Raw genomic sequence first — 22,451 nt, 5'->3', positions numbered from 1 at the left:
CCTTTTCATATTCATAGAATGGTTTGGGTTGGAAGGGAGCTTAAAACTCACCCAGTCCTATCCTGTGCCATGGGGAGGGACACCTCCCACTATCCCAGGTTGCTCCAAGCCCCATCCACCCTGGCCTTGGACACTTCTAGGGAAGCCACAGCTTCTCTGGGCACCCTGTGCCAGGGCCTCACCACCCTCACAGGGGAGGATTCTTCCCAATATCCCATCTAACCCTGCCCTCTGGAAGGCACTTCTAATCGTCCTGTCCCTCCAGGCCCTTGCCCAAAGTCCCTCTCCAGTTCTCTTGGAGCCTCTTCAGGCACTGGAAGGGTCCCTGAGGTCACCCATGTTGTGTTCTCAGAGCTCGTGGGTGCTGTGCCAGCAGGAATGCCAGGGGGTGTGACTGTAGCAGGTTTTGTGTTCCCTTGGACATCTCAGAGGATTTGTCCAGCAGCGAAATGAGGATGAACAATAATCTGACATTTGTTTTAGAAATGTTTCAGTTCCACATGTGTAGAGAGGCATTTGGAATTGAGTCACCTTTGTGGTTTTGCTTCTGCTTTCAGTAGGTCAGTGGACTCTGCCAGTCTCCAGCATTATGGCAATCTTCCAGCATTATGGCAAACCTTGCAAGAAGAGTTAGGAGTTTGGATGATGAGTTCTAAGAAGGGGGCAGCTGGCCAAGTTATTTGTTCCTGAGTTTGACTTTCAGAAATGTCTCCCTTGGATAGGGTACTCCTGACTGAAATCCTGGTGACTTTTGCATATGGAAGGGGCAGTTAGAAACCCAGGGCTCTGCTGTGGCAAGTGAGCCAAAGTTAATATAGGCTGGAATATTTCATGTCTAGAGCAAGGAATATCAGGGTCTCCTTTGGAGTTTGAGGACAGGTGTGTATGTCTGTGTAATGTGACACAGGTATATTTATTATTCTTCTTTTATTTTCTGGAACCTCTGTCCATTTTAGCTGGAGGAAATGAAAAGAGTTAGGAGTTGTGTGTGTTTAAAATTAATGTTGTATTAGAAGCTGGCCAGGTTTGAGCTCAGCTGCAGGACCAGCTTGAATGAGGCTGTCACCAAAAAGTAATATTGCTCTTCAGACTTGCCTCATAAGAGCAATCTAATTAAGAAGCCACAGGAGGAAAATTATATGGAGTAGAGTTGGAGCTGAGTTGGTTGGAAATGTACACTGAGCCAGGAATTGGAACAAGCCTGGTTACTTACAGTTACTATGAACATAATTAGATTAATTTTAAACCCCATTCCTTCAGAAATAAGTGCTTTAGTGTCTGTGTCATAAACTCAGTTTCCTTTTGAGCATATTTCAATTCATTGAGCTGAGAGGAAAAGTAAATGGTTGAAAAGTCTTTGGAAATAAATTTGCCTTCTGCAGGAATAGATCAGCTTCCAAGTCTCAGTTCCACAATACTCATAAAGAATCTGGACCTTTGTGAGTTCTAGAAAGATAAAAAGATAAACAGCTTTTTTTTTCACTTACTATATTTCTTATCCACAGGGACCAGGCTTTTCCCTAAATTATTTCCAATCTGTGAAATCAGCAGCTCTGGTCTGTACTTCCTGGGCATGAAACACAAAGCTTGATTGTTCCTGGTCTTTCAGGCCACCTCGACAGCTGTCTTGCTGTCCCCTGAGTGCCACTTTGAGACCTGTTCTGCTCTCCCATGTGTGATTAACTTACTGTGCTTGTTCTCACAGATGGCCCCACTGCCTCCCTTCTCACCCCAAAGTTCTGTGCACTCAGACCCTCAGTGTCTGGGGTCATGGATCCCAAAACTAAAGGACAAAGGAAATGTCACCATAAAAGTTGTTGTATTTGGTCCTGGTAAACTTCTTGGGGGCAGTATTTTGTCTGTGTTCTTTTTGACTCCAGCCATGAACACTTCCCCTGTGGAAAATTTCTGATTTGCTGTGTTCAAGGTTTAGTTCTTAATTGCCTTCTCAGTTACTTTTGTTTTTCTGCTTGTGGAAACACAGAATTAAAAAATAGGGGGGGGGAAATGTGTTTTCTTAAATCCTGGCACTTTTCAAGAACAGCTAATGGGTTTCAATTGAAGTGTCCAGTGTTCTGGTGTTTTTTATTTCTGCACAGAAAACTTTCCTTTCAAAAGGAGATTTTTCTACTGTCTGATTTGGAAATAATAGCGTAATAATGAGGTTATCACTGAACTGCAGGAAAAATGTAAATATAGTGCTCAGTGCCAACAACTGCATTAATTGGTAGATACCACAAATCTGATACATGAGCTAATTGTAGATTATTATTTGTCGATTAAGTCATTAACCTATTGACTTGCTTGCTGACCATGAATTCTGTATATGACTTATTCTGTCAGCTGTATTTGGCCATCTCTGGACAACTTATCTGTAGATCAGAGTTTTCCTTAAAGCTAAGTATCCTTCTTGGCACTGTCTGGAACAGCTTAAGACATTTTTTACTTCTGGGGTTGATTGTTACCTCATGAGCTTTTTCAATCAGCAGCTCTTTTTCTTTCTTCCAGGAATGCATTCCCCCATTTTTATGTACTGGGCATTTTCCTTTCTAGCTATATTTAAGGGTTTTTTTTGCTACTCTTGGCTTATCCTTATGATTTCTCTGTAGCTGATACCTCACTAGTGTTATTTTTTGTGAAAGGTAGTCTGTAAATATCAAAAATTATTATTGTTGTTTTTGTGGTATAAAGGAGACTGAACTTGTGTGTAGCTGAAGGCATGTGGTTTTATCTTTGTGCAGTGAAGTCCCTTACCTCCACATTATGTATGCTCTGTGAAATCTTCAGTGCCCAAAGGTCCCTTGGTTTTAGCAATAGGACGAGAGCAAAGAGCCTCAGGTCGTGCCAGGGGAGGTTCAGATTGGATATTAGGAAAAATTCTTCACAGGAAAGATGGTCAGGCGCTGGCACATCTGCCCAGGGCAGAGGTGGAGTTGCCATCCCTGGAGGAGTTTAAGACCAGTGGATGTGGCCCGTGCTGGGGAATGGTTGGCCTGGATGGTCTCAGAGGGCTTTTCCAAGGTAACCCATTGTGTGATTGTGTCGGTGCAGTCCCTCCTGACATCGTGGGTGAGGAGCAGAACGTGTCAGTGCTGCTGGGCCAGGCGCTGGAGCTGCGGTGCCAGGGCAGCGCCGTGCCCCCGCCCCGCCTCGCCTGGCTCAGGGACGGGCGGCCCTTGCTGGAGAAGCCAGGCCTGAGCATCTCTGCAGATGGCAGCGTGCTGAAGGTAAGCTGGGCAGGCTGGGCTCGCCCTGGGAGCTGCACCCTCCATGGAGGTGGGACAGCAGAGTAGTGTGTGAGGAGGGAGGGATGGCAGAGATGTGCCACAGCCGGCTGGGTACAGAGCTTGCTGGATTCATGCTCTATTATTAATATTCTGGGAGACATTTGTAAAAATAAAATTGAAACCTTAGCCCCCTCTCCCTGCACATTTCATGAATAATTATGTAGGAAGAAGAAACTCAGGTTTTCCTTTTGTCCCCAGATTGAAGGAGCTCAAGTGCAGGACACTGGACGCTACACTTGTGAAGCAACAAATGTTGCTGGGAAAACTGAGAAGAACTATAATGTCAATATTTGGGGTAAGATTTATTAAGCTTATTCCAGAAATGGGAACAAGGTTCAGAACTGAATTATGATGTGAGACATTGAAATCCTCTGTAGTTCATCAACACTCAGCTGCTGAGGCTCATACAGGGATATATTGTTGTGTTTGCTGTAGTTGAACAGGCTTAAGGCAGTGCACACATTTTTCAAATTGCTTTAATTTAGTTCTAAATTAACACCAGTTACAGGCCTTTGTTGAGCTTGCAGGAATGAGAGTAGTTAGAACTATAACTAGCGAGTGGCATCCCTTCTCATGGCAGGGGCTTGGAACAAGATAATCTTTAAGGTCCCTTCCAGCCCATACCATTCTGTGAGCATGATTCTACCTGGGTTTGGATCCATAGCTTTTATTCCGTTTAAAGTAACATGCCAACTTTCCACTTACTGAAATGTTGAAGCATTGAAAATTCAGATAAATAAAAGCTGCCTTACAAACTTATTAGTGCTGCATCATAAAAACAGCTTGAATATTTTTTTCTATGGCTCTATGATGAATATGGCTTAGGACATTATTTTAATAATTGCTTTTGAGGAGATTTTCTGCACCATCATTTTCCTCTCATGCTCAAACTGAAATGTCCCTGTTTTACTATTGTTAATCAATTTCTTACTTTGGAGTCACAAGACTAGAATTGCATACGAGGGTTTGTAACACTAAAATGACATTTTTCAGTTCAGTTTTCAAGTCTGACATTATTAAAAGATCCATTCATGGCATTTGAGTTAGAGGTGGATGTTGTAGTACCATGCCATTTTTCCATGCTGAAGCAAATACCATTTGCTGTGCAGGTCAGCCTCTGCTTGCCTCTTTTTCTCCCAGACTTTTGCACAGGACCTTTGCTGGAGGGATTTAGATTTGTTCCATTGTGCAGTAGGGCCTTTTCAGTAGGATTTGAATGAAGGAATAATTCTTTGCTAGTTAGCAGCTTTGATGGGATAAGCTTGATAGAAACCACAGGCTGCCTGTGAAAGCCTCTGTGGATAATTGTTTAGAATTATAGCTTTCATTTATGCCCCGCATCCAAAGTCCTCCTTGCTATGTTTTGACATTTTAAATCCAGGAAATGTATCCTTCAGAGGATCTGTGAGAGCTAAATGTGGATCCAGGAGCCAGCCTGTGAGTTAAATGAAGAGAATAGCACAGGCTTGTCCTGGCTGGAAGCAGGACAAATCAATGGTAAAGCAGACAGTACCATAATGCCCTTGTTGTTTCAAACCCCACACATCTGGTTGCTGCTGGAGAGCTGGAGGTGTCAGAAGGAGAAACTGGATATTGTCACATGCATTAAAAAAGTGCTGCATAATTTGCTCACCTGGGAGGTTTTATTTGCCAGGTTCAACCTACATTCTCCTCTGCTTTTTCTTGGTCTCTACCTACTCTATTTTCATCTGATGAAAATGATTCCCTGGTTCCTAAGAGGCAATTAGCTCTTCCCTAGGGATTGAACCAAAGCTTTTTAAAACTGAGAATCAGAGTAAAACACTGGTCCCTTTTGTCTGCAGCTGGTTTAGAGTCACAGAGCTGTAAAGCAGAGTGATCCTTCTGTTGCAGGAGGATGATCAGAGGGGTGGGATCCATAGCTTTGGATGTGGCAGCCAGCGTGCTGATGCAGGAAACATTCAAAGGAAAAATGTAGGCTGAATTTTAAAAGTCACTGATGATGATGATCTCTGTGGGTTTATTAGCTGAGGCCATGAATGAGGCAGGCTCTTAGAGCTGGAGTCACTTGACAAAGTTCCCCAAACCATCTTTGTTCGGTGAAGTCCATTAAAGGCAGCCCAAATTAGAGCCTGTGCATGCAGCAGCCCTTAGTGCCCAGAAGGATGGATGCAGTCATTCCCAAGTGGCTTGTTCCCTACCCAGGGCCTGATTAGCATTGAGGAGACAATCCTTGTCATTGCTTCAGAGCTGAATGGGAGAGATTTGCATGAGGGTCGCTTGGGGTTTACTGCTGGCTAATAAAGTATTGTTTCAAAGACTGCACTTATTTGGCTTTTCTTTGCAGTGTCACCAAGTATTTCTGGCTCAGATGACAGCTCTCAGCTGACAGTCAATGAAGGGAGCTTGATTAGCCTCATCTGTGAGTCCAGCGGCATCCCACCACCCAGCCTCACCTGGAAAAAGAATGGTGGGTAACTGCCAATTGTCTGTTTTATAAAGCAAATGGGATAATTCTGACCTGCTGGGTTTGCTTTTCATCTTGTGTATATTTCGGATGCTGTGTTCTGAGGAGTTCAGATGTGCAGATATATCTGCATAATCCTGGCATTGAGTAACGTGAGCTCCAGGAGTAGATTATTCCCTTCTCTCTCTCTCACCTCTACTTGGATTAGGTGTTTCTAAAGGTGCAAGCAGAAGTGCTGAGATTGCTCAAAAATGAACTGTGGAGCACTTAAAATGTTTATTTACCATGGAGCAACAGGACAGCAGCACAGTGCCCCATGCCTGGAAGTGTTCCAGACCAGGGTAGATGTCTTCTGAGCAAGTGGAAGGTGTCTGGGCCCATGGCAGAGAGTTGGAATGAGATGGTCCTTAAAGTCCCTTCCAACCCAAACCATTCTGGGATTGTAAGACTTGTTTTTGGATCCCAGATGTCAGGGCCAGGGTCACTGGGAGTCCCTTGGTGTGAAGTTGAGTTTCTGCCCTGTGATGCACTGCATAACATAGATTCTCTGAGCTGGTTTTAAATCTACAGCCATGGCATCCTGCCAAGCGGTGAAGATACGTGTAGTTGTAGTCATTGCTTTGGGGATTCACCAAACCCTTTCTCTCCTCCCATCTTGTTCAAGAGTAGTCTGCACACCTTGTGCTTTAGGGGTCAGTTACATTGCCAAACACCTCTTTAGGAGTTGGCAGACAAAGCCAGCTATTTTCAGCACCTTCTTTTAGCACTGCTGGAGAGAGAATACAGGACAAAATAAGATCATTTACTTTTCCAGTGTGGTAATTCTTGTGTTATTAATCAATCTTACTTATATTTGTGTTTTTCTAAGCAGAACAATTCAATATGGTATGTACTTGTTTTAATTAATTCTGGCTCATGGAAAGAGCAGGTTTTAATTACAGAACACTTTTTCCAGTGCATAACATTTTCAGAGAACAGGAAGTTCTTTTTAAACCCTGTCTCTTGGAAGCTAGAAAGGCCTTGTATGACATGTAAATGCACTGCAAGGCTAATGTGTGTACACTTAATGGCAGGAAGGAGACTTAAACCTGCTAGAAAGTCTAGAAAAGCAGTTAGAAAGAAAGAGTCTGTTTTTCAGCATGTTGACATTTGGTGCACTTGGTAGAGAGGACTGAAAAGGCACAAGAGGGAAGCGAAGATTCAGCTTGTTAGAAGTATCCATGGCAGGTGCATTCCTTCTGTCAGGAAGTCTCCCTGCAGTTTGGAAAGATGAAAATGGATAACCTGAGGTCTCCAAGACTGAAGAATCTGCTCAGAGAATGCAGTGGGAGTTTGCTGTCATCTTTCTACTGCGGATTTCCTGAGAAGAAGCCTGTGACACACAGCACATAGTGTGAAGCCTGAACTATATATTTCTAAGCACTGGCTGTGCAGGGTGAGACAATTATATGCTGAAAAGTGAGTCACCTTTTACTGAAAGTGCTGGGCTTTCTGCTCAGTGGAGGTGTTCCAAACTCTGGATGGATGTGAGTGAGAGTCAGTGTGCTTTAGTTCAGGGTATGCCATGAAATCAGTGGTTAATACAAAAAGTCCTCAGGATCTGCTTGTGCCAAGTTCCTGCTCTCTGGAAAAACTCTGACAGAGTACATCTAAAATGAGCAAATGTACAACTCAGTCCTTTTGAATGAACCAGTGGACTTCACACCACATGACTTTGATTTGCTGCTGGCCACTTGTGTGGTTTTATGTGACAGAATGTGTCTTGCAGGCTCGCCTGTGGTGCCGGAGCCTTCGGGAAGGGTGCGGGTGCTGTCTGGGGGCAGACAGCTCCAGGTTGCAGTTGCTGACAGATCTGATGCTGCATCTTACACCTGTATTGCTTCCAACGTGGCTGGGAGTGCCACCAAAGAGTACAGCCTGCAGGTGTACAGTAAGTGCCAGGAAAACTCTGATCACGGTTTAGTAGTTGGGCATTAATGTTACGGGAGTGTGAACTGGGCGGTGATGTTGAGCTGCAGGCTCTCCAGAGATGGAGTGCTGGCTGTAGGACTGTTTAGAGGTAGTTCAAGGAGAGTATTACGTCATTAAAATTTTGGCAATTTGGACCTGTAGCTTGACCAAGACATTGCATATCCCTGTTGAAAAAGTGCACAATCCACTGATGTAACCCCTTTATTCTTGTCCCCAAGCTGCAGTAGTGATGACAACTGAAGGAACTTAGATTTCTCTCAATTCCCTTAGACTTTATTATATTTTTGTTGGGACTAAAAGGACGTATTTTTAAACAATCCTACAGAGAAGAAAATCTTCCAAAATCTGTAGGGATTGATAGTGTGGGGACAGTTTTTTAATTTAATTTTTTCTCTTGTTTGCATTTTAAAAATTGCCTGTAAGTTAACATTTTAAAAAACATTTTTATTTTATGCTGTGGGAGACGGGGAAAGGAGCTGATTTGTTTTTTACTGACCCTGCTGCTCTGGAAAATTGACTCAGCAGCAGGTGAAGATGCTGAAGTGCAGCTCCCAGTTGACTCCTACACTGACTGTGTCCCTTGTTCTTCCGTAGCTCGACCAACTATATCCAACAGTGGTCCCCACCCGTCAGAGGTCATTGTCACCCAGGGAAGTGAAATATCCCTGGAGTGCGAGGCTCAGGGCATTCCTGAGCCGGCAGTGACGTGGCTGAAGGACGGGCGGGCGCTGGGCAGTGGCAGTGGCAGGGAGGTGGCAGTGCTGGCCGGGGGCCGTGTGCTGCGGCTGCAGCGTGCCCGCGTGTCCGACACCGGCCGCTACGTCTGCGTGGCCACCAACGCCGCCGGGCTGGCCGACAGGAAATACGACCTCAGTGTCCACGGTGAGTGGGGCCACCTGGGGCACGTGGAGATTCACCACTGGGGGGCCAAGCCGTGGTGTGCAGCCCAGTGCACCTCCTGGATCTGCTGCAGGGCACGCAGCTCTAGTTGCACCGTTAGGAAAAGCCCAAAGCCTAGTTTATAACTCCTGAGTATTTTAAAATTGTAGCCCTCTTTCTGTTAATATCAATCTACCCCAAGTTGCTTCATCTCCCAAGATAACCAGGATATGGTAGAATTTGACGTGATATTGAGGTGAGTGTCATGGTGGGAAATACTCTGTTGTTGGAGAGATTAATTAAGGTTTAACCAAGACCACCCTGCTACTCACCCTCAGTAAACTAATATTTGGGTGACACTAATATTGTGAGCAAAATGAATTTGTATTTGCTCTGAAGTATAACTTTTCCTTATTCTTTGCTGTAGTTCCCCCAAGTATTGGTGGTTACCTGCAGCTGCCTGAAAACATCAGCACTGTGGAGAAGAATCCCATCTCCCTGGTTTGTGAAGCCTCAGGAATCCCCTTGCCTGCAATCACATGGCTCAAGAATGGGTTGCCCATCACCTTGAACAGCTCAGTGCGAATCCTCTCAGGTACAAAAGCTGGAGGGCACATGGCAACATCTCACTTTGTCATGCCCAGAAATACTCTTCATTATCTCTCCTGTTTATTTTTCTTCACCTCTTCCTCTTTACAGTTGTTTTACCATTTAAAGAGGAAAAATCTTTGAAAGAACAAATGACAAAACCCAAAACACATCTCTAATTTCTATGGGTCTGTATATGAAACCAAAGAGAGCCTCAGAAATGAGTGCATATAAAAGCATTTCTGGCTATGTTGTTGCTTTGACCTTGGATTTGCCGCTGGCAAGTAGAAATCTCATGACAATAACTTTTTATGAAGTTTTATGATAGCCACCATGCAAAGCCTGCATCATGAACCTAAAAAAACAATCAGGTAAAGAGCTGGAAGGTGTTTAAGAGCTCAGCTAAGACTGCATTTGAAGCTGATAAGCTTCAGGGTATTTTAATGAGTGCAGCTTTTAATGTTACAGATAATCCTGTCCTATGCTTTCCCATTTTTGCATATGGTGTGTGGAAAAAGGAGTGGGTGTGTGATTATTTCCCAGTATGAACCTGGCTCTGGGAGCTGCTCTGCATTCCCTTCAGTTTCAAGTTGCCATCAACAAAAATAACATCTTCTGGGCTTGATTGTTTCTGTCCTTGCTTTCTACACCCACACTAATCTCACCTCCCGGATCGAGAGTCAGGAAGGGAGAGACAAAAAGATGTTTATTGTCTCGGGATGTTGGCTGTATGGGAGGGGAAACACGCCAGGGCTCAGGCCTTTGTTTTCCTCCAAACTTTGTGCTTCAGAAAGTTACGTGTGGTAGTGAACTGTAGCCAGCATGGCACTTGGAGCTTTATTTGTGCTTGTAAAGCTGTAAAAAACAACAACAACAACAAAAATCCCCCTCTAATTTTGGATTTAAATACTTTGCCAAAGCAAGATTTTGGTTCTGTTAACTGAAAACATACTTGGCATTGTGGATAATTTCAGTGTGTGGATACACTGCTGGCAGCTTTTAGTCAGTTAATTAAGATCATGGAATCACAGAATATCCTGAGCTGGAAGGGACCCACAAGGACTATCCAGTCCAACTCCTGACCCTGCACAGGATACCCCAATGACTACACCGAGTGCTTGAGAGCATTTTCCAGATACTGATGTTTGCTTTTGATGATCCTTCCTGCATATCTTCTAGGAAAAAGAAAAAAAAAATCCACTGTACCTCACCTGCTTCCCCTGCAGCCTGTGCCTTAAACATACTTGCAAATCTTCCTTTTAAAGGAATGTGTCTGTGCAAAGGTGACTTGACTACCACAGACTCAAGAAGAATCTGTTCTTTCAAACCATTGCATGTAAACCACTGCTATTATCAGCTGTTACTCTTATTATTGATGGCACAATTAGTGCAAATGCTAGAAGAGAGAGGTGAAATTTTATTCCTTATCTATGAAAATACCTTAAGGGTATTTATAGAACAAGGTATTTATAGAGATAAGCTTATTTTTATGTGTACACACATAATAATCACCGATGAGGCATTATTAATTTTCCTGAATATTCATTTAGAATCTCAGTACAGCAAAGCACTTTTGTGAGTGAAAAACCTGCTGAGGTCCTGTGTGCTATCCCAATTTCCTGCCTAGCAGTGTGTGTTACAAACACAGTGTTCCTGCCATGTTCTGAGTGCCAATCTATGAATCCCATGCAGTGAAGCAGGATGTGTGTGCCCTGCCCAGCCTGGGATGGTGCTGGGTGGCAGAGCAGGGTGTGTGTGCCCTGCCCTGGGGTGGTGCTGGCTGGCAGAGCAGGGTGTGTGTGTGCCCAGCCCTGGGATGGTGCTGGGTGGCAGAGCAGGACTCTGATGCTGTTTTGGCTGTCTCAGGGGGCCGGACACTGCAGCTCAGCCCTGTGAGTGTGGCAAATGAGGGACATTACACCTGTGTGGTGACCAACGCTGCAGGAGAGGCCAGGAAGGACTTCCACCTCTCTGTCCTGGGTGAGTACCTGCTTGGGTTTGGGGCAGCACAAGAAAGGGGTTTATACAGTAAGGGGGAGGGCATTCTCTATACTTTGCTGGTATTTTAAAAAATATTATGCCAAAACACACATCCTTGGGGGGGAAAAAGTGAATTTGATACCACAGACAGAAAATCAGGTTGTACAGAGAAGCTTCTTCTGCATAGAATCATAGAAACCTGGAAGGGTTTAGGTTGGAAGGGACCTTAAAGCACATCTCATTCTAAACCTCCCCCACCCCCTCCCCATGAGCACCACTACTCCAGCTTGCTCCACGCCCTGCCCAGCCTGGCCTTGGGTACTTTCAGGGATGGCAACCTGTGCAACAACCTCCCCACCCTCACAGGGGAAAATTCCTTCCCAATATCCCATCTATCCCTGCCCTCTGGCAGTAGGAAGCTATTCCCCTTTGTCCTGTCCGTCCACGTCCTTGTTCAAAGTCCCTCTCCAGCTCTCCTGGAGCCTGTTGAGGTCCTAGAAGGGTCTCCAGAGTCTGCCCAGAGCCTTCTCTTCTCCAGGATCAGCAGTCCCAGCTCCAGTACAGTGGAAACCTTTAGTCAGCAGAGCCTTTAATATGACAAAGGATATAAACCAATGTGGTAGGGGATGATCCTGCTTATGCACTTACACCAGGAGTTGTCCAGCAGGCTCTTTAGATGCTATTTAGAACCATTACTGTACTAGTCTATCACATAACTTAGTTTTGCAAATCAGTGTTTTCCCCAGAAAACACTACTTTTTGGTTTAGTAACTGTTATTTTTATCAATAACTGTTAGGTCTGGCACAGTGCAAGTTTTCTCTCAGCATTTCTGTGTAGAATTTTGTTCTCTGAGGTGTTAAGGATTTTGTTCTCTGTTTTTCCTTTCTCTGAGGTGCTGAGCACCCCTCATCTTCCTTTGCCTCCAGCTGATTTGGGCATATTCAGCCAGTAAATGATAACTCCCATTCAAGTCAGTTCATGTTTATTTGATGAGCTCATGGAAGTGTGATAGAATGGAAGAGATGGATAAACACTGGAAAGCAGTCGTTGTCTGACTGTTTTCTTTGGAGGGTTTTAGTAGTAGGGTGTTCTTGAGGGTTCTGGGAATCTCTATTGCGCAGGCTTTTCTTTCCTTGAAGAAAAATGCTCAGTGAAGCTGATTTCAAGTGGAAAATTCCATTGTTCAGTCTTCTCTTCCCTCCCCCAATAATTTCTTTGTCTTTCTAGAGGAAGGTTACTGGAATGGGTCCTGGCAGTGGCACAGAATCCTCACCAGTTGCTGTCAGTGGGAGCTGTACACAGACATGCTAGGGTTTTTCTGGGTTACTGTAGGTGGTGCAGCAGTCTGCAGGCAGAGCTTGGTGGAATAAGCACAATATTTATATATTTGAAAAGGGTTTGGTGTAGCTTTGCCATATTTTTGAAATTAAGATGTGTTGACGACTTACTGTATTATTTTGGAGTCAAAGCAATGAGTTGCTGTCTTTGTTTATGAATAGTAGTAACTTCTGGCCTAAGTGCTTAACTTTATGATTTTAAGTTTTGTTTTCCCCCATCTGTTTCCTTCACTCAAGTTTGAACCCTTCATTAGTTATCAGAAATCTGGTGTAACATTCTTGTCTCTGTTGACAATGAATTCTGCATATTTCCATGATTCTTACTTTTTTAAAACATTTGCTTCCAGCCACAAGCTAGATCACAAACAAACTGTTAAACATATTAAATACATTTTAATTCCTTTCTTCTTAGGTCTTCTATCTAGGCTGAAAGTTTGCACTTTGCAGGATTATTAAAACATAAATCAGGCTCCTTACTCTGACATTTTTGTTACAAAATTTCCTATATCTCCTGGAGACGGAGTGCTTTCTAATTACTGCAGGTCTCCTTTTCAGCCTGTTACACTCCATGCCTACTTTGACTTGTAGTGCCAGTTTCTTTTGGCCTGATCTACAAATGCCTCTACCTTGAAAGAAATAATTGATCACAGCTTTTAACCAGCGCAGCTACTCCCCAGGGTGCTCATAATCTGCCCTCCACATCCAAAAGCACAAGTTGACCAGGATAATTTGGAAAGATGTCAGCCACATCAGCCATACAGTAGGAGTTTCCTTGCCTTGGATTGGCTGTTTGGGGAGGGTGGGATAGGTATTTTAGGGATTTTATCTTTTACTCCCTAGAAAAATGTAATTTGTACCACAGCAAGGTGCCTTAGACCTGTGTAGTGTGTTCATTCCCATATGGAATTAGCTGTATTTGCAGAGAACGCTGATCAGCTGTGGCACAGCATCCACTTGTTGGGAATCTGTTGTATTGCTCTTCTTTTTTTATGGCAGTGACTGTGTAACCAAACACAAACAATGGTAAATTTGTTCTCCTAGTCCTGTGTTCCCGGGCTCATCCCTCCTGGCAGCATCCTCAAGCAGCCTGTTGTATTTCAGTGTTGCTGAAACCATGCTGATGCTGTGTCCTTGCCTGTTGCAGTGCCTCCAGGGATTGTGGGGGAAAATGCACTTGAAGATGTGAAAGTGAAGGAGAAGCATGGAGTTACCCTGACATGTGAGGTGACAGGTAAATGAACAGGTTATGATTTACCTTTGCTCATCAAAGCCATGGTCAGATCACTACTGGTGCTGCACAGCCTGTTTTTAACAGGATTTCAGTTCAGTGGGATTTTTAAATCTTAAACTGTGGTGCTTAGAGCAGGACTAAGCACTCCTTGTAAAGATTGGATGAGATCAGCCAAGAGGGATGTTGCTGTGATATTTCTTCTTCAAAGGCCTGTGGAATTTCAGACAAGGTATATATCACTTCAGGAGGTTCAGAGACTTCAGAATGCATTTTTCAGAACTTCCTTCCTTGAATGCACATGAAAAACACACCTGAAACTGTATTTTCCTGTTTCTCAGAAATCTTGGTATATCCTAGAGGTTATGCACCAACTCATGTTTGCCATTTTCCCGACTCCATCAAGGGAACCCTGTGCCACAGGTCACGTGGCTGAAGGATGGGCAGGCTCTGGCTGAGGCTGGAGATGCCAGGATCGTGTCCAGAGGGCGATCCCTGCAGATCTCCGAGGCGCAGCTCCTGGACACGGGGCGCTACACCTGCGTGGCATCCAACGCTGCTGGGGACAGGAGCAAAACCTACAGCCTCAACGTGCTTGGTGAGCAGCTGGGCTGCCTCTGCCACAGGAGCAGGCAGCTCAGAAAGAGTCCTGTTGGAATTCTGTAGGGCTTTTGTGGCAGCAGTGCACAGGTTGCCTGTCTGTGATTAGAGTTTTACATCTTAGTAATTGATAGATGATAGTGGTTTGATAGAAACACCAGTGCTGTGCTTTAGACAACAGAGCTGGAACACAGGGAACCTTCACAGGATATTGTCCCTATGGAATGGGCAGGACAGCACTTTGGCTTATTGTGATTCAAGCAAGGAGCATCTGAAGAGCATTTCAGATTGTGATCTCTTCAGAAAAGCTGAAACCATCTGCACTCCTCTTTTTTTTTTTTTTTTTTTTTTTTCTCTCATGAGGGTTATTGCACAACGAAGTGCAAACAATGGTGAGTTTGTTTTCCACACCCTTGTTCCTAGGCTCATCCCTCCTTCCAGGATCATCAAGCAGCAGCTCTGCTCAAGGAGTGGTGGCTGGCTTCCTGGGGAGCTGTGCTTGACAAAGGCACGGGTGGGATTTGTCCACACGGGTGGACAAAGCACCAGATTCCACTGGTTTGGGATCACTGCTGACTTCAGGACAAAACATAAAACCTGCTGAGTGTTATCTGGGTCTGGGTTTTGGTGCTTCTTGTAGGACTGCTCCCCAGCTAGCTGAGGCTGCAGCCAGATTTCTGGACTGAACAGGGATCAAGAAAATAGGCTTTTTTCAGAGAGGGGCTTTCCTCCCTGTGGTTACTGATTTTGTTGTTCCCAGTGGCTCCAAGCATTGTGGGAGCAGACAGCCAAGGGAATGCAGAGGGTATCACCGTTATCCTCAACAGCCCCACCTCACTGGTCTGTGAAGCTTATTCCTACCCCCCAGCCACCATCACCTGGCTGAAAGATGGGAATCCCTTAGAGTCCAGCAGAAACATCCGCATTCTGCCAGGTAAACCCTGTTCTTATGAGAAATAACACCTGATTATTTTATTGCATGTTTTTCTATTACAGACTTCTTTAAAAATATCAAATTATATATTTCTATTAAGTGCAATGCACTGGCATAGGTTGCCCAGAGAAGTTGTGGCTGCCCCATCCCTGGAAGTATCCAAGGCCAGGCAGGATGGGGCTTGGAGCAACCTGGGCTAGTGGAAGGTGCCCCTGCCCATGAATTGGCTTTAAGTTCCTTCCAACCCATTTTCGGATTCTTTGTACTTCTCTAGCACTTCCCATTCCAATATTTTTAAGTACTTCACATTGACTGATTGTTTATTTGTGTTTTATTATGTATTTATTATTTTGTACCGACAAGCAAAATTATGGGAAAATTCATATGAGTTAATGATGAATATAAATGACTTGCAATTAAATGTGGAAATTAGATGGAGAGAGATACAAATTAATAAAGAGAATGAGGTCGGATTTTTCTAGGTTATTAGTAGTTTGCCATTTTTAGTTAGTAGAATAACTTTTCCCTGGTACCTGTGGAAATGGAAAATGGGAGCAAGCTTCAGAGGGAAGACTGGAGTACTGTAGATGTATAAGTACCTTACCTTGTTAACTGCAAGTGTTCAGAGAAAGAATGAGTCTTGCCTAAATATCTTCAAGAAATTCCCTGCACAAATTTCTTGACAAATATTCTTAAGAAATGTCCCAAGAATCCATAAGCAACAGGAGTTGTGATCCATGGCACTGCCATGACTCATGCACTCATTTGTTACACATGGTAGTTAGCATAGTAAGCAGTCAGGTTTTCTGCTCTTCAGAGAGTAGATTTTGGACCAAAGGGTTGGAAATATGCTGCAGGAAGTATTTAAACAACTGGGAAGCAAGAGTCTGGCATGAATGCTGTTAAAGGTTGTGTCTTTGGCAGGTGGGCGGACCCTGCAGATCCTGAATGCCCAGCAGGACAGCGCTGGAAGATACACCTGCATAGCCACAAACGAGGCTGGGGAGACACTGAGGCACTATGAAGTGAAAGTCTACAGTATGGCACTGCTTTCAGTTTTTGAAATTCTAATTTTGCATTCTTCCATTTTCCCCGTTGCAGTGTTATCTGTCCTGATGAATACAGGATTTCCTGTTAATGGCTTTGCTGAGCAGACATCTGTATTATCTCTGGCATTGCTGGTGGAAAGACACCAGAAAAGTTGATTGTTGTATCCTTTGCAATGCTACAGTTGTGCTAAAAACCTTTATGTCACTCAAGGGAGGACATTTAAGTAACACTGAACTCAAGTTTCCTCCGAAATGCTTCTTTTGGAGCTGATTTTCAGGTCAGATGAGTGCAGCACAATGAGAGATGTGAGCAGAGAACCTCCTGAGCACAGAAACCATTTTAGAAAAACAGGAGAGGGCCTCTAACATCTAATGGGATGCTTTATTGAGGAAGGCAAAACAGAAGGATATTATTTTAATATCCTTCCCTAACATCTCATATGCTCAAGAGTTTTCCTACTCGAACTTTCTGTCAGCACATTTTCCTTTGAGAATCTCTACCTACTCAATTTTAATGCTCAAACTCTTCATTATGGGCTCAATCAAGCATGATTTTTAACTTTATTTTAAATTTCCCGGTCTGATTTGGAATTGGTTTCTCCCTTACAGTACCCATACTGTTATTTAATTACACCAAGTCCTTAATAAGCCCCCTCTGGATTTGGAATAACGAGAAGGTGACAAATGAGTTCATTACTAATGCATGGCTATGTGGGAATGTAATGCCCTCCACCCCCAAATGCCATTGCAACTGCCAGTTGTTATTAGGATACTGTAAGTATTAGGGGAAAAATTAAAAATTCCCAGTGGAAAAGAAGAGTTGAAAATTCTCTGAAAGCATTTTACATAATTTCAAAAATATTATGAGACCAAGCTGGGGGGCAGCTGAAGAATTTTGAAACATTCTATTTTCCTTCTGATTCAGAAAGAAACAGGATTTTGCAACACAGGGATTTCAGTGGAAATGTTGAGTTTTGACTAGTTACCCTGAGTGTGGACTTGTGATCAAACATATGTTTCTGGGAATATTAGTTTCCATTAAAATGCTCCTCAATGACTACAATACCCTGAACTTGATAGAATTGAAGCCAGGCATGTAATAATGAAGTGCTGTAGTTAGGTAGGGCTGTAGTCAGGTTTGCTTGTTTAAAAACCAGCATGTTTTAAAAGTTCAAAAGTGTTGAACCCAATTTTGTATATTTTTGGGGGAATGCGCTTGCTTTCCAGGAGGTTATCATCTTAGTTAATGTTGAAATGCTGCAGCAGCCAATAAGCCATGACAGTCTCTCCCCTCTCTGCCTTTGTCTGTGTGCAGTTCCACCCTCCATTGCCAAAGGGGATGTCTCAGGGACAGGGCTGTCCCCCAAGGAGGTGAAGATCAAAGTGAACCACAGCCTGACCCTGGAGTGTGAAGTTCATGCCATTCCTGCTGCTGCCATCAGCTGGTACAAGGATGGACAGGCCAGTCACAAACTCAGTTCCTTCCTCTGAGGAGATGTGGGACAGGGACAGCTGCGTGTTCCCTGTCCCTGGAAATAGCATCCATGCAGGGAGAGGAGTCACTCTCACTCCCTGCTGCTGGCACAAGCACTGCCCAGCAGTTTGGCGTGTTTGCTGGCACCCAGACCTCTGCCAGTCAACATTCTGGCTTTTTCTGGTTGCCTGGCGGTGCCTGGGACACCAGGGCTGGAGTTTCCAGGCCTGGCGCTGGCCTGTGCTGGGAGAGGGAGTGCCCTTCTTGGCAGGAGCATCCCATGGTGTGACCACAGGGCTGTGGCTGTTGTGTAAAACCCCCAAAGGCCCTGTTAGTTACAGATGGTTCTCTCAAGTGCTGCCCTTGCAGAAGTTGCAGAGCCTCCCCCTTGGTCCTGGCAGAGCTCACAAAGCCACAAGAGCATCTGGCTGCTCCAGGGGGGGTGAGGCACAAGTCCTGCCACACACAGCGCTCCATGGATCTGTCTGGGGAGCTGGGAAGAGCAGGGCCACGGGGACACACTGAAATAGAGCACAGGGGGTAAATTAAAAAGGAACTGTGCTGCTCTTCTGTAAGAAAGGAGCGTGTAATCCTTTACTTGAGCTGTTCTTGGTAGGGCACTCATTGTGGAGCAGCTCTTCCTGGATTTAATGAGCATGTGGGAATAATGTGGATGATTACCCACTAGCTGTTTCAGGTGTCCCCTGCTGTTCTGGGAGTCCTGGCTGTATTGCCAAAGAAAAACTCAATTTGGGGAGTTAAGAGGTTCCCAAAGGCAGTGACTGTGCACACCTGACTGCCACTGGCACAGCAGCTGCTCCTCCTTAGGCTGCCCTGGATGAAAGGCTCTCAGTCCTGTCCATGGACTGAATGAATTCTTCCCTGCAGGACTGGAGTTCAGTGCTGACTCCCTAATCATGGAAGCATGGGGTCATGGCATGGTTTGGGTTGGAAGGGACCTCAAAGCCCATCCAGTTCCACCCCTGCCTGCCATGGGCAGGGACACCTCCCACTAGACCAGGCTGCTGATGTAGATGAGCACATGTAATGAATGTATTCTGGACACACAGGCTGTGTGTCACTGCAGCCTCTGCTGTTACCTGTGGGCCACATTTGGGCACAGGAATATCTAATCCTGTGTCTCTCTGGGCTGTTGCTTTGTCCATTCTATGTTCAAACCCTGTCCTTGCTGGCAGTGGATCTGTAGGATGGGTTAGAATCATTTGTTCACCTCACAGAAAGCTGGGAATTTTCCAGGTATTGGAAGCTTGGCCAGTGAGTCAGGGATTAGATCCAATGCCACAAAAGCACTGGCCTGATGGGGAGATGGCATTGCTCCTCTCAGCAGCGTCCTGGGGCTAGGAGTGATGGAAAATCAGGAGGAGACCAGCCACCGTGAGTGGAAGGATGAAGATGCAGAGTTTCTGACAACCATAAAAAGAAAATTGTCTCCAGGAACTTGGAGCTTGATTGAGTTTACTAATATCACCACTACAAATGTGGCTATTTTTGGTGTGTTCTTTGCTGAGTATTAATTTTCATTTGAATTGACTTTGCAGCCACTGCAGGCAGATGAGCATGTCCTGATCCAGGGCGGTGGCCACACCCTGCACATCAAGGAGGCCCAGGTGTCAGACACGGGGCGCTACACTTGTCTGGCCTCCAACATTGCTGGGGAGGATGAGCTGGAATTTGATGTAAATATTCAAGGTAAAAGGGTAATAAAAATCTCCTGTTAGCCTGCTTTTTTAGTGTTCTGGGATGTTGGAATTAATAATTTTAGGTCCTTTACCCTTGCATGGTCAAACCCAATGCTTTTGTGTTTTTAGGGATATTTTGCTAATTGCTGACATGTAGTATTTGATTATTCTTTTTTAAGTTGTGTTTGTGAAATCAGTGCAAGGACATAGGAACTCTGATCTTCCTCTAAATGCCATGAAAAATTTTAATTTGTTTTGAACTAAGACATACTTCACTTTTCTGTTTCAAGTAGTATTTAGAGGCCCCAGACATAAGCATCCTATTGGCCTACTGTGTGTAAATACAAGGAAACAATCATGAATCATTTCTGAAAATTTAGACTAAATGAGAGCTTGAGTGAAACCAGATACCACATTGTTTAAGTATTTTTGTTGATGAATACCCTCTGTGTTTGTTACCAGGTCATCTTACACTGTTATTTATTACTCTTCAAAAAATACTTAGTAAATTGCTCAATTGTTTCTTCTAGAAGAACTAGAGTTTTCCTGGGTAACTTAATGTGGGGGAGGGTTTTATTTAATACACTTAATTTTTATTGCTGCTATTGAACATTACAATACCTTCTTATTTCTTTACTTCAAAACGAGCTACTTCTACTGCAAAATGCTAACATAATTCCTCTTCTTTGTTGTAGTTCCTCCTAGCTTCCAAAAGTCTTACAGGGAATGGGAAGCTGGGAACATGGTGGATGCAGAAAGAGGTGGAGAAAGTAAAGATGTGATTGTCAACAACCCCCTCTCACTGTACTGTGAGACCAATGCTGTTCCTCCCCCTGTGCTCACGTGGTTTAAGGATGGGCATCCCCTGAGCTCCAGTGACAGAGTGCTCATCCTGCCAGGTGGGTGTTCAGCTGGCACTCGCTGGCCCTGCACTGAGATGATCAGAGGGATGGAGCCCCTCTCCTGTGGGGAAAGGCTGGGAGAGCTGGGATTGTTCAGCCTGGAGAGGAGAAGCTTCAGGCTGACCTCATTGTGGCCTTCCAGTGCCCGAAGGGGCTGACAGGAAAGATGGAGACAGGCTGTTCACAAGGGATGGAGGGACAGGACAAGGGGAAATGGACTCAAATTAAAAGAGAATGGGTTTAGATGGTATATTGGGGAGCAATTCTTGGCTGTGAGGGTGGGGAGACCCTGGCACAGGGTGCCCAGAGAAGCTGTGGCTGCCCCTGGATCCCTGAAAGGCCAGATTGGAGCAAGCTGGGATAGTGGAAGGTGTCCCTGCCCATGGCAGGGGATTGCATTGGATGATCTCTAAGGTCCCTTCCAACCCAAACCATTCTATGATTCTGTGATTAAGAAGTGGCCTTGGTGCTGGTATTTGTGTAGTGATGACACACTTCTCCCCTTCAGAACACTTCTTTAATGTTTTTTTCAGACTTCATTAGCTGGAAATGTTTCTCTCCAGTCCTTGGCCTTAAGTTGTGTTTCTTAAATTATAAGAAGTAGTCCCTAAAATGGTGTGAATGTCACCATTGAACTCTCACAGTGAATCACGGAATTGCAGAACAGTTTGGTTTGAAGGAATCTTAAGGCCCATCTCATTCCACCCTCTGCCATGGGCAAGGACACCTTCCACTAGCCCAGGTTGCTCCAAGCCCCATCCAGCCTGGCCTTGGACACTTCAGTGTGTTGCAAGATGAAATGCATCAATGATACCTTCTCTCTGATGTGTTCCTGATTTATTTCCTTATTAAATTTGCTTTGACACAAAGATAATTGAAATGTAGAAGGAATGTAGGAGTAGAAAAGCCTCTTAACCAAGGAGTGAGGCATGGAAAGCATGCTTGCAGCAGAGAAATGGCCATAATCCCCTAGTTAAGCTTGTGGGGCAGGAAAAGAGCTGCCTACAGTCATGAGTGTTGCTGTGCAGAGATGGTTTGGGATGGAGTGTTTAAGGAGGAGCAGTGGTAAAAGAGGAGCACCTGCTTCTTCATCTTGTTCATCTCTTGAGAAAGCAATGACAAATCCTCCCAAAGTGTATTCCTAAGATCTCCTCTCCTTCTGAAGATAAGTATATGACTGTGCTTTTATGAAGAATAGAATGAAAAGTACCTCTAAGTCTCAGAAGTGAATATCTGTTCAGTTTGGAACAGAATATTCTGTGCTTGTATTTCCTTTTGCCTATTAGTTCTGTGCTATCTTACTGAGAAATATTTCTATTTTTGATGGAAGAATAATGCCTGGCTACGTATTGCTGTGGCATGATCTTCCTTTACGTGGAATTAATTGCTCTTTTCTAACATTTCATTATGAGCATGGCTGCACTCCAACTATCTGCCTGTAGAAAAAGTAGCCAGGAAATAAAAACCGTCAGCTACTTATAATTCAGACCAAATGCTGACCATTCATAAATTTGCTTGCTCAGGCCTCTGGTGGGATGTGGTGTGGAGATGATGGAGAGTGCTTGATGCTGCCTTGGCCTTTTGTTTGCAGGAGGCCGGGTGCTGCAGATTGCGCGGGCCCGCGCGGCCGACGCCGGCAGATACGCGTGTGTGGCGGTCAACGAGGCGGGGCAGGACTCCATCCACTACGACGTCCGAGTGCTCTGTGAGCTCCCCTTCTCCTCTGAGTACCCTAAAAAGGGTTCTGTGCAAAATAACCAACCATTACAGCCCAGGAGTTCCTAGTGTTTTTAATGTGTGTTTGTACGTGATGACGTTAATGTGTTTAGGGTGCTGGAACTGTACTGATTTGTGTGAACAGAGCGTTGATGGTTTTAGTTCCATGTGTGTAGGTCATTGTTATAGGAACTCAGTTGTGTTACAGCTCTCACCGTTCACCAGAAAGAAAAGCATAGGTAAAAATCCAGGTTTTATCTTGGTATCTCTTGTTCTCTCCTCAGCTTCCCATTTGAGAATTGTGACCAAGACTTTTCTCTCTTTCTTTATTTTGGCCATCATTTTCTGCAATTCCTGCA

The 22,451-nt window shown here is 44.5% G+C and overlaps 1 protein-coding gene across 1 annotated transcript in view; it reads left to right on the top strand.

Moving 5' to 3' along the window:
* HMCN1 (hemicentin 1) overlaps positions 1-22,451 on the top strand; it is a 163,760-nt gene that overhangs the window by 96,632 nt on the left and 44,677 nt on the right. The window contains exons 41-55 of the mRNA XM_058030107.1: positions 3,052-3,227; positions 3,486-3,582; positions 5,614-5,736; positions 7,502-7,663; positions 8,299-8,586; positions 9,011-9,178; positions 11,038-11,151; positions 13,634-13,720; positions 14,124-14,315; positions 15,078-15,251; positions 16,176-16,289; positions 17,616-17,761; positions 19,334-19,484; positions 20,170-20,373; positions 21,968-22,081. Coding sequence (XP_057886090.1) covers positions 3,052-3,227; positions 3,486-3,582; positions 5,614-5,736; positions 7,502-7,663; positions 8,299-8,586; positions 9,011-9,178; positions 11,038-11,151; positions 13,634-13,720; positions 14,124-14,315; positions 15,078-15,251; positions 16,176-16,289; positions 17,616-17,761; positions 19,334-19,484; positions 20,170-20,373; positions 21,968-22,081 — 2,310 coding nt within the window. The remainder of the gene's footprint in view (positions 1-3,051; positions 3,228-3,485; positions 3,583-5,613; positions 5,737-7,501; positions 7,664-8,298; positions 8,587-9,010; positions 9,179-11,037; positions 11,152-13,633; positions 13,721-14,123; positions 14,316-15,077; positions 15,252-16,175; positions 16,290-17,615; positions 17,762-19,333; positions 19,485-20,169; positions 20,374-21,967; positions 22,082-22,451) is intronic.

The sequence above is a fragment of the Melospiza georgiana genome, chromosome 9 (assembly GCF_028018845.1).
Source record: "Melospiza georgiana isolate bMelGeo1 chromosome 9, bMelGeo1.pri, whole genome shotgun sequence".
NCBI lineage: Eukaryota > Metazoa > Chordata > Aves > Passeriformes > Passerellidae > Melospiza > Melospiza georgiana.
Note: the sequence above shows the minus strand (reverse complement) of the source record. Positions and strands in the feature narration are given on the sequence as shown.